At 34.2% G+C, this 15,320-nt stretch overlaps 1 protein-coding gene across 1 annotated transcript; it reads right to left on the minus strand.

Moving 5' to 3' along the window:
• Window positions 1-9,623: 9,623 nt before the first annotated feature.
• LOC107801809 (transcription factor DIVARICATA-like) lies at window positions 9,624-11,855 on the minus strand. The gene is made up of 2 exons (XM_016625200.2): window positions 10,909-11,855; window positions 9,624-10,243 (listed from the first exon to the last, which is right to left on the minus strand). Exons 1-2 carry the CDS (start codon window positions 11,367-11,369, stop codon window positions 9,742-9,744), a joined length of 963 nt encoding a protein of 320 aa, XP_016480686.1. The 5' UTR covers window positions 11,370-11,855; the 3' UTR covers window positions 9,624-9,741.
• Window positions 11,856-15,320: the final 3,465 nt, after the last annotated feature.

The raw sequence follows: 15,320 nt of genomic DNA on the forward strand, positions 1-15,320 counted from the left end.
GTTTATGTTCTGCTTTGATTTTCCATCACAACTAGTAGGAAATTAATTTGTTCAAATTCCTTTATCCTTAATAAGAAATTTTGAGTTTGACCATTAAGAATGAAAAACTTCTGAGAATAGGCGTTTTACGATTATACCCCTTTTAGTAATGCGACTAACTCCAAATATGTCGGGCCAATTGATTTTGGATAATAGATGGCTAAACAAAAAGGAAAATGTATTTGCGATTTTCGATTTTTTATGTGTTTCGCGCTAATATACTGATTTTTTCAAGGGTTTTTGCCTATTGTGCCCTAGGTTTGGCCAGTCTGTTGAATTCAACTTATCTGTTTTATGCAAAATTTCAGATTAGATTAGACTTTGGGTAACTATTCCAATGTGCAACACATTAATTGCTTGAATGTAGTTAACAAATAATCCTGTAATTATTCATATTCATTGTCTACATGGAACTCATTTAACAATTTCTAGTCAAGTTTAAGTTGGTCTTCCACGTTAAGCACTCCTAGTGGTATGCAAAGGAGTTATGATGATATGATAATTGTCTATGCTGCTCCAACTAAGTCTTGTACTAGGAAATCGTAGAATCAGCTTTAAGAATGAAAAACTTCTAAGAATATTAATTGTAAAATCATAGAGAAAATAGGTGTAGGATAAACCAGTATGTATTTTGTTCAGTTGCCTTATGTCTAGATTTTTCATCTTCAGTTTCCTTATGTCTAGATTTTTCTAATTCATTTTTTAAGATTTTATTGCCTCGTTGCTTGATTTCTTTTAAATTCAAACTCACAGTGACACAAACGCATGGCTGAAAATATCATAATTGATAAGGTGATTGGTAAAAGTGGAGCTTCTAATTAAAATGCGACAGTACAATCTCAATCAATTCAATCAACAGTAAGGAGACAAAGAAAAAAGAGGTCTCCTGCATGGGATCATTTTTACCAAATTATTGATTCGGAAGGAAATCAAAAGGGTGTCTATAAATATTGCAAAAGAGAATATTTTGCTGATACAAAAGATAATGGTACGAAATTTCTGCTTACACATATAACCAATTATAAAAAAAATACCTTTAGATGTTGCAAAAAGTCAATCAAAATTAGCCTTTCAACCTGTTCCGGGGGTAATAAGGGTGATATAGATGTTGTTCCTTAGAAATTTGATCAAGAACAATGTAGGAAGGTTTTGTGTCGTATGGTGATCGTTGATGAACTTCCTTTCAGGTTTGTTGAAAAGGAAGGTTATATGAATTTTATGAAAATTGCACAACCTTTTTTTCGAATTCCTTCACGTAGAACTGTGACTTGGGACTGTTTTGATCTTTTCAATGTGGAAAAACGTAAGTTGGTGAAGCTTTTTAAAGATCAGAGAGTTTGCCTTACCACTGATACTTGGACTTCCTTATAACGAATAAATTATGTGTATTACTGTTCATTGGATTAATAGTGAATGAAAAATGCATAAAAGAATTATCATCTTTTGTCCAATTTCTAGTCATAGGGGTGAAGATATGGCAAATAGTATTGTTAATTGTTTGAAAGAGTGGGGGTTACAAAAGATTTTCACTGTCACAGTTGATAATGCTAGTTCAAATGATGTGACGGTGAAGGAGCTTTCTAAGAAGTTAACTAAATGGGGGACCAATTCCATGAATGGTAAGCACCTTCACGTGAGGTGTATGGCTCATATTATGAATCTTGTTGTTCAGGATGGTATAAAAGAATCAATTGTGTCTATTGAACGTATTAGGCAAGTAATGAGATATATCAGGCAGTCTCCTGCTAGGTGGAAAAAGTTTAAGGAATGTTGTGATGAAGAAAATCTAGTTAGGAAATCTTTATGTTTGGATGTTCCTACAAGGTGAAATTCTACATACTTGATGTTGAATAGGGCTATTGAATATGAGAGTGCAATTTTAGAATATACTGATCATGATATTGGCTTGTCACATCATCTTGAGTTTGTTGATATTGTGGATGGAAGTCCTACAAGTACACTTTTGAGTAGTGATTGGGAGGATGTAAAGAAATTGACAAAAATTCTTGAAATCTTTTATAAGCTTACTTTAAAGGTATCTGGCTCACTTTATGCTACATCAAATCATCATTTTCTTGAAATTTATGAAATTGCTGTTTACTTGAAACAATTGATATTAAATGAAGATGTTCTTTTGGGTTCAATGGCAAAAAAAGATGAAGGAGAAATTTGATAAGTATTGGGGTGATCCAGAAAAAATGAACAAGATGATTTTCATTTCATGTGTGTTGGATCCTCGGTACAAGTTTGATTCCGTTAGTTTTGCACTTGCGAAGATGTTTGAAGAAAAAGGGTCAATTATCGCGAAGGCAGTGCATACATATATGACTTCATTATTTGATGAGTATGTAAAGTCTCATTCAAAAGATAAAGGTTGTCATCCTTCTTTATGTTTATCTAACTCTTCATTGGACACAATGGAAACTTCTACTTTATCGCTTTTAGTGAATACTATTAGTGTCCAAAGCGGAGGAGCTTTTGGTTCTTTCTTTGAAGAATTAAAAAGACATAAAGCTGGGATTGGAGGTTCAGATTTTAAATCGGAATTGGAAAAATATCTTACAGAAGAAGTTGAAAATGAAATAGCAGACTCTAATATATTGCTTTGGTGGAAAGTAAACTCACCTAGATTCCCCATTCTTGTTGAGATGGCTCAGGATGTGTTATCTATTCCTATTTCAAGTGTTGTATCCGAATGTGCATTTAGCACTGGAGGGCATATTCTTGATTCATTTAGGAGTTCATTGACTCCTAAATTGGTGGATGTTCTAGTGTGCCTTCAAGATTGGCTTCGGAGTGAGCCATTATCTGTAAGTGTTGAGCAAGATTTAGATGTTCTCGAGCAACTAGAGCAAGGTAGAAATATTTTAATTTGTTTGATTGTATATTATTTTTATAAATAGTTTATTTAATATTTTTGTTGTTTGACTTGTTAATATATATTCTCATAGATTTTTCCAAACTTGGAAACGAACCTTGCGATGATGATGTGTAGAATCTTAGATAGTTGTGAGTTAAAACTTTGGTAAGTTAATTATTCAACTTATAAAACACATAGTATGTTTACAAATATTACTTGACTTAATATTTTTTCTTTTTATGTTTAATAGGTGTAACCATGCCTCGACTTTGTGGTCTCAAAGCTATCTCACATGTTCGGAGTCACTATGAAAAGATTGAAGAAGGTGATGATGGATGGTGAAAATTAAGATGTAGTCATTGTCATCTTGTTTTATGTTACAATACACGAGAAACTGGTACTAAATACTTAATGAGGCATGTTGAGCATTGTTTGGAGCGCAATTTGGTGAAGCCTATAAGGATTGAGTAGTTGTTGTCTTGTTAACTTGAATTTGAACTATTAGTACTATGTTTGGACTTGTTAATATTAAGGTGAAATTGCTACTACTTTGTATTATTATTAATGTGTTTGAACTATTAGTTGTGTTTGATTCTATCGATGTCATCCCTACTCTTTCAAACAATTGGACAACTGTTTGTAGTGTCGAACTATTAATTACAGATTTTATGGGTTAGCAGCAACATTATGTTGACGTTTGTAGTGTTGGAAACTGGAAAGTTGTAGCAGCAACATTATGTTGAATATTAGTTGCAGATTCTTTGTTCAATGTAGTGTTAGATTATGTTTGTTGCAGATTCTTTGTTCAATGTAGTGTTGATTACATTGAATATTAGTTGCCGATATAAAACTATTTTAGCACAATTAGTAAGACATGTGATACAACAACTATATTGCAGGGGTCAGATTAAGTCAAAGCTAGCAGAAAGATTAGCACAATTAGTTGTGTTTACTGTCCATAACCGATATAAAACTGTTTTATAAAACTGTTTTCATTGTGGCCAGAAACGAGTTTTAAAACTGTTTTACTCTTCTCTTTTTTGCTTAACTCTAGATTGAGTTATCTTATCGGGTAAATCGATAACCGTACCGATAATGATCCATAACCGATTAACCGATAACCGATAACTAATATCTTATCGGTTTGGTTATCGGTTTATCATATTTGTAAACCGATAACCGATATGCTAAACCGATAATATTCATAACCGAACCGAACCGACCGATGCCCAACCCTAGGCAGCGGTCAATATAATCATGTGGGTCCTCAGAAGGTGTGCCACTGAAGTGAACTGAAAAGAGCTTAGTAAACTTATCCAGTCTCAATAAGGCCTCAGAAGATATGACGAGCCTATCACCGGCCTGTGACGCAATAACTGGTTGAACTACCCCAACTGGCGGGACTGCTGGAGCCTGATTCTGGGGAGCCATCTGCTCCATAGCAAGAGCAGTGGGAGTTTGTGCTCCTCCCCCAGCCTGTGAGATGGGTGGTGCCACTGAAAATGTACCATTCTGGGCCACGCCCTCCATAAGACTCACCAAACTGACTAGAACATCCTGAAGCACTGGAGTAGCTATGAATCCTTCCGGGACCTGAACTGGTCCAACTGGTACAGTCTGTACTGGAACCTCCTCCTGAATATCCACCTGATGTTCTATAACAGATGCTCCTGCTCGAGCTCTAGACTGAGCTCTATCTCTGCCTTGGCCTCTAGCACGACCTCGACCTCTACCCCTAGCCATAGCTGTCACCGGGGGCTCTGGTCCCTGTCCGTTGGTAGATGTATTATGTGTCCTCGCCATCTGCGAGAGAATAAGAATAGAATGATTCAATTATCGATGATAGAATAAAATTGCACGACAGTATAAGAAAGAAGTGATATTGTTCCTAAACTTCATAGCCTCTGAAAGATAAATACAGACGTCTCCATATCGATCCTTCAGACTCTACTAAGTTTTCTCGTGACTCGTTAGACCTATATAACCTAGTGCTCTGCTACCAACTGTCACGACCTGAAATTTCCACCTTCGGGACTGTGATGGCGCCTAACATTTCACTTGCTAGGCAAGCCAACGTTAGATTATAATTAGTCATTTTAACACAATTTTAAATTAACTAATAACAAAAAAACAAGTGCGGAAATAAAGTCTGAAATAAAGTGAATAATCCATAATAGACGCGATATCTAAATACCATCCCAGAATTTGGAGTCATAAGTGCACGAGCTTCTAGAATAATACAAATAAAGGTCTGCACAAAATTCAAGCTGTTTGAAATATAATACACGGCTGAGATAAGATAGAAGGGGACTTCAGAACTGCGAACGTTGTGCAGTTATACCTCAAGTCTCCACTGGTAGCTGTATCCGGGCAAATTTACAGTACACCACCGGGACCAACTCCAAAATATACAGAAGAAGTGCAGAGTGTAGTATCAGTACAACCGACCCCATGTATTGGTAAGTGCAGAGCCTAACATCGACAAAGTAGTGACGAGGCTAAGGCATGTCACTTACATTAACCTGTACGCAATAATAATAATAACAACAATAATAGAAATAAATCAGGTAACTAAATTTAACAGTTGAAGTCAACTCGGTAGTCATAACTAATTATTATTTCAAACAACTTCCATTACGGCATGCAACCCGCCCCAACAATATAATTCCTCAATAAATTTTCATTGCAGCGTGCAACCCGCTCCAACAATATAACCTTTAAATAAATCTGTTGCGGCGTGCAACCCGATCCCCCAATATAAATTTTAAATAACTCTGTTGCGGCGTGCAACCCGATCCCCCAATATGTGCATATTCAATTCTGTTGCGGCGTGCAACCCGCTCCTCCAATATATTCACTTTTATTTCTGTTGCGACGTGCAAGCCGCTCCTCCAATATATCCATTTACCAATTCTTATAAAAGAAATTACTTCAATAAATACAACAATTAATATGAAATTATAAGACAACAAGCATACAATAATTATAATTCATTTATGAAACAAACAATGATAAGTAGCAATTAATTGTGGAAATCAGGAAGAAAATAGGCAGTATAATATTTAATATGCTAAATATCAAGTAGCAATTAAGACACATAAATAAAATAAGCATGTGACAATTATTACAAGAATTCAAGAATTAATATTTGACAAGGAATAGGAGAGAAACAATTATTATAACAATTAATTTATGTCTTAAAATAATTTAAGATGTTTAAATAATTAAACAAACAATTAAATTGACAAAGTATAGGCACTCGCCACCTTGCCTATACATCATTGCACATGAAATTCACATAACAAATAATTCAAGGGTTCTATTCCCTCATGTCAAGGTTAACCACGACACTTACCTCGCTTCGCAACCAAATTCTAGTTTCCAATACACCTTTGTCTCACGAATTTATGTCTGAAATCCTCAAATTTAGTCATAAACAATTCAATATACTCAATACAAATCGTAGGAATTAATTCCATATAAATTTACTAATTTTTTCGGATTAAAATTCGAAATTTATTTCAAAAATTAACAGTGGGACCCATATCTCGAATCCCAAAAAAACTCACGAAATCCGAACACGCGTTCCGATACGAGTTCAACCATACAAAAATTATCGAATTCCGACATCGGATTGGCTTTCAAATCTTCATTTTATATTTTTGGAAGATTTTATAAAAATCTGATTTTTCTTCCATAAATTCATGGATTCATGATATAAATGAGAATGGAATTATGAAATATAATCAATATAGGATAAGGAACACTTACCCCAATATTTTTCCATAAATATCGCCCAAAAAGCTTCTTACCAGAGCTCAAAATCTAAAATGGTGGAAAATGGGACAAAATCCCATTTCCAGAACTGAAGTTCTGTTGCCCAGATTTTTACTCATCGCGATCGCGGGAATTCATTCGCGATCACGTAGAACAATTTCTGCCTAGGTCCATTTTACTCTTCGCCATCGCAGATAACTCTTTGCTATCGCGAAGCATATTTTGGTTGCCCAGAATTTTAACTCTACGCGATCGCGTATTGACTTTTGCGATCGCGTAGCACAAATGGCGTGCCCAGCTTCTGCCTTCATTCCTTCTACACGGACGCGATCAACTCTACGCATTTGCGGTGCACTGGGAGCTAACCATCCGCGATCGCGTGCCTATCTTCACGAACGCGAAGGGTAAAACTCAAGGCTCAAAATTTCCTCTTCGCAATCGCGAAACGCCATGCACCAAAGTTCAAATGGTCTGTAGGCTATCTGAAACTCACCCGAGCTCTTGGGGCTCTAAACCGTACATGCACGCAAGTCCAAAAATATCATACGAACTCGCTTGCGCGATCAAAATACCAATTTAACACCTAGAATTATGAATCGGATACCAAATTAAATAAAAATTTTAAGAAAACTTTAAAACTTCTATTTTCACAACCGATTGTCCGAATCATGACAAATCAACTCCGTTTCTTACCAAATTCGACAGATAAGTCATAAATGACATAATGGACCTATAAAAATTTTTAGAACTCGAATCTGACCCCGACATCAATAAAAGTCAATTTATGGTCAAACTTTAAAATCTTTAAGCCTTTGGGCTTCTAGTTTTCGCCAACTGGCGGTAATTTAAGTTAGGGACCTCCAAATTAAATTTCGGGCATATACCCAAGTCCCAAATAACGATACAGACATACTGGAACTGTCAAAACACTGATCCGAGTCCATTTGCTCAAAATATTGACCAAAGTCAACTCAACTGAGTTTTAAGGCTCTATTTCATATTTTAATCAATTTTTTCATATAAAAACTTTCCGAAAAATTTTACGGATTGTGCTCGCAAGTCAAGGAATGATAAATAGTGCTTTTCGAGGTTTTAGAACACAGAATTAATTATTAAATTTAAAGATAACCTTTTGGGACATCACACTAAATATATAGTTGCGCCATTGTCTTCTCGTTTGAGTTAAGTCTAGATAAATGCATTAATATTTTAATTTAATTATTCTATTAAACTTTTGAGTTAAGAAGCGAAAATTTGAAGGTTTCACTTATTTTAGCTATTAGTATAATTTGGATGTCTTTATGAAAAAAGTGAAGAAGAATTAATCCAAATAGCTACCCACCCAATTGCTTAAACTAAAAATAGTCGGGGAAGGTATAATATATGCATAATTTATATATTATATGTGTATAATTGTATATAGTTAATGTATAAACTATGTATATGATTAGAAAAAGTAAATAATAAATATATACGGCTATTTATGTAAAGATCCCAAAAGTGAATGCCACACCTTGAAAGGCATGATTTATATCTAGTATTATCATGCAAGTATTTGACATAATGAGTTTACAAAACAATCATAAAAGAAAGCTCTTTTTGGTTAGAATTATAATTCTTTGACCTTTTGACTTGTGAGAGCAACACCAAACTTGCTTTCATATTTTATTTTTTGCACCATGCTTTCATAGTTTATTGGTAATACCAAAATGCTCCTCTGTGCCTGTCTGATCAGTACCACTATCTCAAGGGTAAAATCTTGTAATGTGACCGACCTCTTTACAAGTGTGGCAAAAATTTAAAATGTACTCCAACACTCGCCACGATAAGCGTTTGGGACCAAGAACTGTTGTTATTTTTATTCAATATAGCTTGACAACAAGAAAAATAAATACTGAAAGTACATCAGTTCTAGCTATACATATTCTCTTCGATTTGACAAAAAAAACATATTCTCTTTAGTTCAAGTTTTGGCATGTAGAACAAAATTTGATTTTAGTTGTATTAGTCAAATTCTATAGATGTAGACGATTTCTAACTGACATATTGATTATTTTGAATATAAACATTTACTGACAAAATCAATGATAAACTTACCTTATACACAAATAATAATTATATTGAGTTTGAGAAGAGACACGCTTACTGATGTAAATATGCTCATACATTATGGTGTCAAATAGTGGCGCGGACGTGGAATAGTTGACTTGTCAAACTTTTAGTTTCTTGCTTTACCTTTTTTTTCCCCAATACATGTGTAACTAATAGAGTAAACATAACTAAAAATATTTACACAGGTTAAAGCAAATTTAATAAATTAAAGACAAGGTAGGTATCCACAATTTTTTAAAAAGGTATGCCTATGAAGAAAAGCCAGATTAGTCCCGATGAACTACAAAATTTACCTCATTTGGACCTAATCACCTAAATATATAATAGCCCATTGTCTTTCTCGTTAGAGTTTAAGTCTAGACAAATGCATTAATATTTTACTTTAGTTATTCTACTAAACTATTGCGTTAAAAATTGAAAATTTGAAGGTTTCATTTATTTTAGCTATTAGTAAAATTTAGACATATTTATGAAAAAGTGAATGTCACATTTTGAAAGGTATCGTCTATATCTGATATTATCATGGAAGTATTTGATATAGTGAGTTTACAAAATTACTATGAAAAGAAAGCTCATTTTCGTTAGAATTATAATCCTTTGTGACTTGTGAGTGCAACACCAAACTTGCTTTCATATTATAATTTTTTGTACCATGCTTTCATATTTTATTGGTAACACCAAATTTGTTTGGGACTGAGAACTTGTTTTTTATTCAACATAGTTTGACGACAAGAAAAAAAAATACTCCCTCCCCTCCCTCACTCCATCCCACCCACCCCACCCCACCCCAACCCAACTCACAAGAACCATAATTTAGAAAAAGAAAAAGAATACCCAAAAATAGACCACATACCCCCTTTTCCCTAACCCCCAAAGAGCTAGGACATAGCCATTTAATGTGAGCATACTTTGGTTCTTCAAAGAAATGTCTCTAGATAGATACCAATGCATGATTAGACTCGATTATTGTTCCTCGTAGCAGAAGCCAGGCACATCGAAAGGAATGGACGAGGCAACACTAGCCTACGAAGATTGTTATTATTGTTGTTGTTATCGTTGTTATGCTGCATGTTGATTGAGTTGCTGCCACATGCTTCACCACGATTAACGAAACTCCCATAATTTCCATGAGAATTGTGACCAAACATTGCACCGCCAAAGTTGTAAGGATAGTGAAATGGCATTGATGAAGAACCTTGGTTATTGTTGTTAAGAGGCGCAAGTCTACCATTATTGATTTGAGCCGTCACAGTTGTAGCCCTAGGGTTAAGGGTGACAGTTTGAATGTCGTTGATGCTAGGGCGGCGACGCTCCGGTGGAGTTGCACTGTTCCGACGACCAAAGTACTTTTGGGCATGACTGGCCACTTGGGTTGGTGTCTTTGAAACAACATAGTACCTTGAGATGCTCTTCCAATCTCCTTTCCCAAATCTGTTCAGTCCCATAAGGAACAGCCTACATATGATTTGTTTTTAAAAATTACATATGTATAAATTAAATTTGAACAAACCATATATGTAAAATTGGAATACAATTTTTTAACAGAAGATTAATCTAAAATCAGACTGAAATTTTCGCTTTACACCAAAATGAAATTACTGTTAAGGGTGAGTGATATCAAAATAAATTATTAAGGGTGGTTGTATATATCTTCGCGTGCAGACAATAGAAGTAAATGAAATTAAATCAATTGCAAAAATACAAATAAATTTCTCGAAGGAAGAATTAATTCGTTTGTCTTGATTGTAATAAAATTTACGATTCAGTGGCCTAGGGGTTACGCGATCAAAAGGCTTTTCTTATTATCAAAATTATTTTTTCATGGACAAAGAAAACTTTATATAAGGTTTGAAGATTAACAAAAAGTGAAAAGCTGAATTCATACATCGGTAAGGGAAAAATAAAAAAAAAACAAGTGATTCTATGATAAAAGAACTCAAAGGAGTTAAAAGATTTACCATGCAAAAAGCAACAAACTCATAAAATCAAATCTAATTATAACATGCAGATATATATATGTTTGAAAAAAAAACATAAAAAATGGTGTTTTCTATATATATAAAGTTAGCCATAGTAAAAAAACAGAAAAGAAAACAAACAAAAAGAGAACGAAAACTTACTGGTGTTCTCCTTCAGTCCATGGAATTCCGCGTCGGCGACGTGGACGGTTGTTTTCAACTGGAGGTGGTGTGCCATTTCGAGCAGCTTCCATGTCTGAGTGATCATCTTCCTGAGGCACTTGGTAATTATGCTGTTGGTCATGATCTAGTTCATAACCATTAGCAGCAGGAGCTTTGTTTTTAGGTACAGGATTTTCCATTTCAACATCTTTGAAAAGGGCTAGGTAGTATTTTTTGATCTCCTCTAGGGGTTTATGGGGGAGTTTAGAAGCAACATATTCAAAGAATGATGGTGAAATTGGATTATTAAACACAGATAAAGCGTTCTCAAATACTTGTTTCTCTTCAGGAGTCCACTGGACTGCTCGCGCAACAACCTCATTAGCTTGAGGCGTTGCGCTGAACAGACCAAATGTGGACTCTTGGGAGTTTGAACGCTCTAGGAATTCAGGCCACTCCATTGAAAAAGGACAAGAAGAAAGAGGGTTGAGTGACTGAGAGTGAAGTTATATTATGCTTCTTTTTTTGCACTCAGTTGATGTTTAAGAGTCAATGAGTTGTGGCCTTTTATAGTTGAAAAAAGCTGATTTGAAAGACTAAAATTAAATGCTCCATGTAGGATCAAATTTGAAAATTATTACAATTAGTGAAAGATTACACTCATTGATCAATTTTGAATAGATTCTTTCACATATTGATGCTGTTATACTCAATTTTTGAATGGATTCTTCTAGAAATTAATTGACACAAATTTCACTTCTCGATGGACCCAAGAGAAAAAATATGATATTTAGCATTTGGTGTTGTTGTCTATAGTGTTTGTTTAGAGCTATTGATCTCTTTTTCGCCATTGAAATGGTTTAAGGTTGGTTGGTTAGCAATTAGAAAAGAAACAAATAATAGTAGAACATAGAATGTGAAAAAGTGGATTAATAATGGTATATATATTTTGATTTTAATATATTTTGATTTTAAAATATGAAATCATTTTTCCCTCCTTTAATTACTTCTAGTTCCTTTAAACCAGTCCACCATTCTTCTCAAGGGGGAAAAAGATCAATCTTGCAAGTAAATTGTTACTATTTGACTTTGACTAAAATATCATGTCCTGTAGTGTCCAACTAACTGCCTTGCAACTACAACTAGAGGTTGCAGAAAAGCAAAACTGCTATTGTGAAAAAACTCTCTAAAAATTTATTAGTTTTTCCTTTCTTTGGATGTCATTTATTTCCTCCTAATGAAGACAATGTGCTTCTACTTTTTCACCAGCCTAAGATTTGCAGTACAAATTGTTAGTAGTACAAGTTTACCAGTATCAAGTTTGTTTTAAAAATTCAACTCTTTTCCTGGTCAATTTTTCCCATATATGCAACAACTCAAAAGTTGGTTATTTCATTTTAACACAATTGAGCTTTTGCACAAAGCACTTCAAGCAATTATTCACATCTTATATAGTAATAAAGAAAGTTCATCAATTCTAGCATTACACATTCTCTTCAGTTTGACAGAAATATGTATATTCTTTTCAATTCAAGTTTTGTAACATGTAAAACAAAATTTGACTTTAGCTGTATTGGTCAAATTCGATAGATGTAGACTATCTCTAACTGACATATTGATTTTTTTTGCATATAAACAGTTAGCGACAAAAATAATGATGAACTTACCTTATACACAGATCATAGTTATATTGAGCTTGAGAAGAGACACGTACACTAATGTAAATATGATCATACATTATAGTATCAAACTATTGCACACGTTGAACACGTGAAACAGTTGACCTGTCAATATAACTGACTAAAATGTATACTTTAGAGTAATCCAAAAAAAAATGTCAAAAAATATCTTTCTCTAACTGACATATTGATTACTTTGCATATAACGGGTACCGACAAAAAAAATCCAGCTGTATTCTACACAAAGATAAACATGCCTTATACGGTCAGTCCTCTCTAAAGCGGCATATAATAGCCATTACTATAAAAATAATATATTTCTCGCAATCGATTTTTTATGTTATATTTTACCTTTCTATGATATCTTTTTACCTATAACAATATCAACCGTCTTTATAGCAGTACATTCTTTATAAAATTACTCATCTATAACATCCATATAGAATTCCTAAGATTACCAAGAATAAGCCTAAAGATTTTAATTTGGCCAAAACTTCTAAAACTTTAATGCACTAAGTTATAATAAAAGGGATAATACATAAATATCACCTTGTACTTGTCTAGAATTCTTAGTTGAACACCAAAACTTTATGGGGATATTATAACTTCCTTATAATTATTTGAAGTTGTATACATGCCACCTTTTAAGCCTAGGTGACACTTGTGTTATTTTCACTAAATGTGCAACGCGTGAAAGCCCAAAGATGACTATTTTTACTCTTTTTTAATTTTTAATTTTTATTTTATTTTATTTTTCTCTTTCTTCTAACTTTTCCTTTTATCTTTTCTTCACTTTTACATTTTGTTCTTTCCCGTTGAGAAGATCAAATCCGGCCATTGCCAGCAAGTCTGCAGTTTGGGCTTCAGAAAATTGGTTAGCTTTCGTTTCTTAACCACACCACTCAATTAGATTGTAAAGGAATAAGAGACCATTTTACATAATTTATTTATTTTTGCTCTCATTTGATCTTACTTTAGCATCGAACAAGTGAAAAAATAATACCTTCAAAGTTTGATTGAGTAGCCACCCGATTGAAAGTTTTATCAATATAGATTGAGATCAATTTAATTGCATCGTATTATTGGCAATGCTGAGCTGAAGTATCTAATACTTTAGAAAGTATTTCCATCATCGCACCTTTTCCGTCAGCAAAAGATAAAATCCGAGCCCACTTCTCTACCATCATCACACCTCCTCCGACTGATAAAGACCACTTTCGACACTTTCTTTTTAGCTCGTTAAATTGCAGAAAAAAATTCTCAAGTTTTTGGTCTTTTCTTTGTTGGGTTTGATTTTTGTGGTGTGAAAATTTATGGGACTGTGATTCTATGAAGGTGACCATTTTTTCTGGGTTTAATTTTCTTTACGGTTCCATACCTTTTCTAGTTTTGAATAATTTTTAATTTAGTTTATTAATCAAGCTCAAACCTTTAATTTTTAATTTTAGAAATCAAAGATATGTTCTTTATGTACGGTAATTGTTTACCCGTAAAACGGTACAATTAAATTTATATGTGATTTATAGACAAGTGAATTGATTTGATCCTAAAATAATAAATAAATTAAACAAGAATATAAGACTTAGCGTTGAAATCGAGATAGAACAACAGAAATCCTGGTTCTGGGAGCAGAACTTTCGGAGATAATAGTAACAATATTAATAAGCAAGAAGATAAAATAGTATTGGGCTTTGGACAGAGTATAGTATATGCTAGTCAGAAAAATCTTCTTCTACAATGATTCTAGAGCTCACCATTTATAGTTGCACCTATGGAACAAGGTCCTAGGATCAAGCCCCTCTTTAATGACAATTATGAGGGACATTGAAGAATGTGTAACGGTAGGCAGTGAATGTCATATTCTCTATTCTCTGTAACGGACCATGTACTTAATGCTATAGAATATTCTCCATTAAATGCTAGCGGGTGACAGGCATTTACTTCGCCTTTATGAATACCATCTATTCGGTAACAAACGAGATCATTACCTTCAGACCTTATTGTCTTCTGTCTTCGGCTCCACGTGTTGCTTTATCATGCGAGTATTTAATATGAGCATATTTTACCCTATACGTATAGTTCCCTTGCTTTCTGGTGGCATAACCTTGTGTCATCGAAAAGTTGGTGAAGATACCTTTCTTGGCGAGAAATTCTCTGACCCCCTCTGAAAAGTTTGTGACGCTTGATTAGATGCACGTCTCTCGGCATTTAATTTCCCCAACATGCGTCATCCCACGATTTAGTAACACTTTTGCCGGTTATCGAGGTAATTATGGCCACGATTTTAGCCGCATATTCCTTTACTTATACGCATCAACCTTCTCCATTAACACTTCATAACTTTCCAAACTCTCTCAAACTCTCTTTACTCAACTCATACTTGTTTTCAACTCTCTCTAATCTTATTCTTCAGAGATAATCTTTTCTCTCTTCTACTAAATATGGCTTCTTCTTCCAAAAATCCTAGTTCTTCAAAGAACAAAGGAAGTCCTGATGATGCTGCTCCTCCCACGGTGAGCGCCATTATTCCCAGAAGGCTCATCACAACTAAGGACTTCAAAGAGAAGTACCCTTCTGCTAACCCCCGAACATGGGTTGTTAGCGTGTATTCTTCTTCCATCCGTCTTTCCAGCATCCCTGTTATGAAGGAAGATTGTGGTTATCAATATTTAAACATTATCGCTCCTGATCTGGTGGAGCGGGTAACCTTCTTTAAGAAGGATTTTACGTATG

Source organism: Nicotiana tabacum, chromosome 17 (assembly GCF_000715075.1).
Source record: "Nicotiana tabacum cultivar K326 chromosome 17, ASM71507v2, whole genome shotgun sequence".
Lineage (NCBI taxonomy): Eukaryota > Viridiplantae > Streptophyta > Magnoliopsida > Solanales > Solanaceae > Nicotiana > Nicotiana tabacum.

Excerpts from the sequence above, each read along its gene's own strand:
- LOC107801809 (XM_016625200.2), bottom strand. The coding sequence starts at position 11,369 with ATGGAGTGGCCTGAATTCCTAGAGCGTTCAAACTCCCAAGAGTCCACA. Across the intron at positions 10,244-10,908 it reads TGGACTGAAGGAGAACACCA|GCTGTTCCTTATGGGACTGA; the intron begins GTAAGTTTTCGT and ends AATCATATGTAG.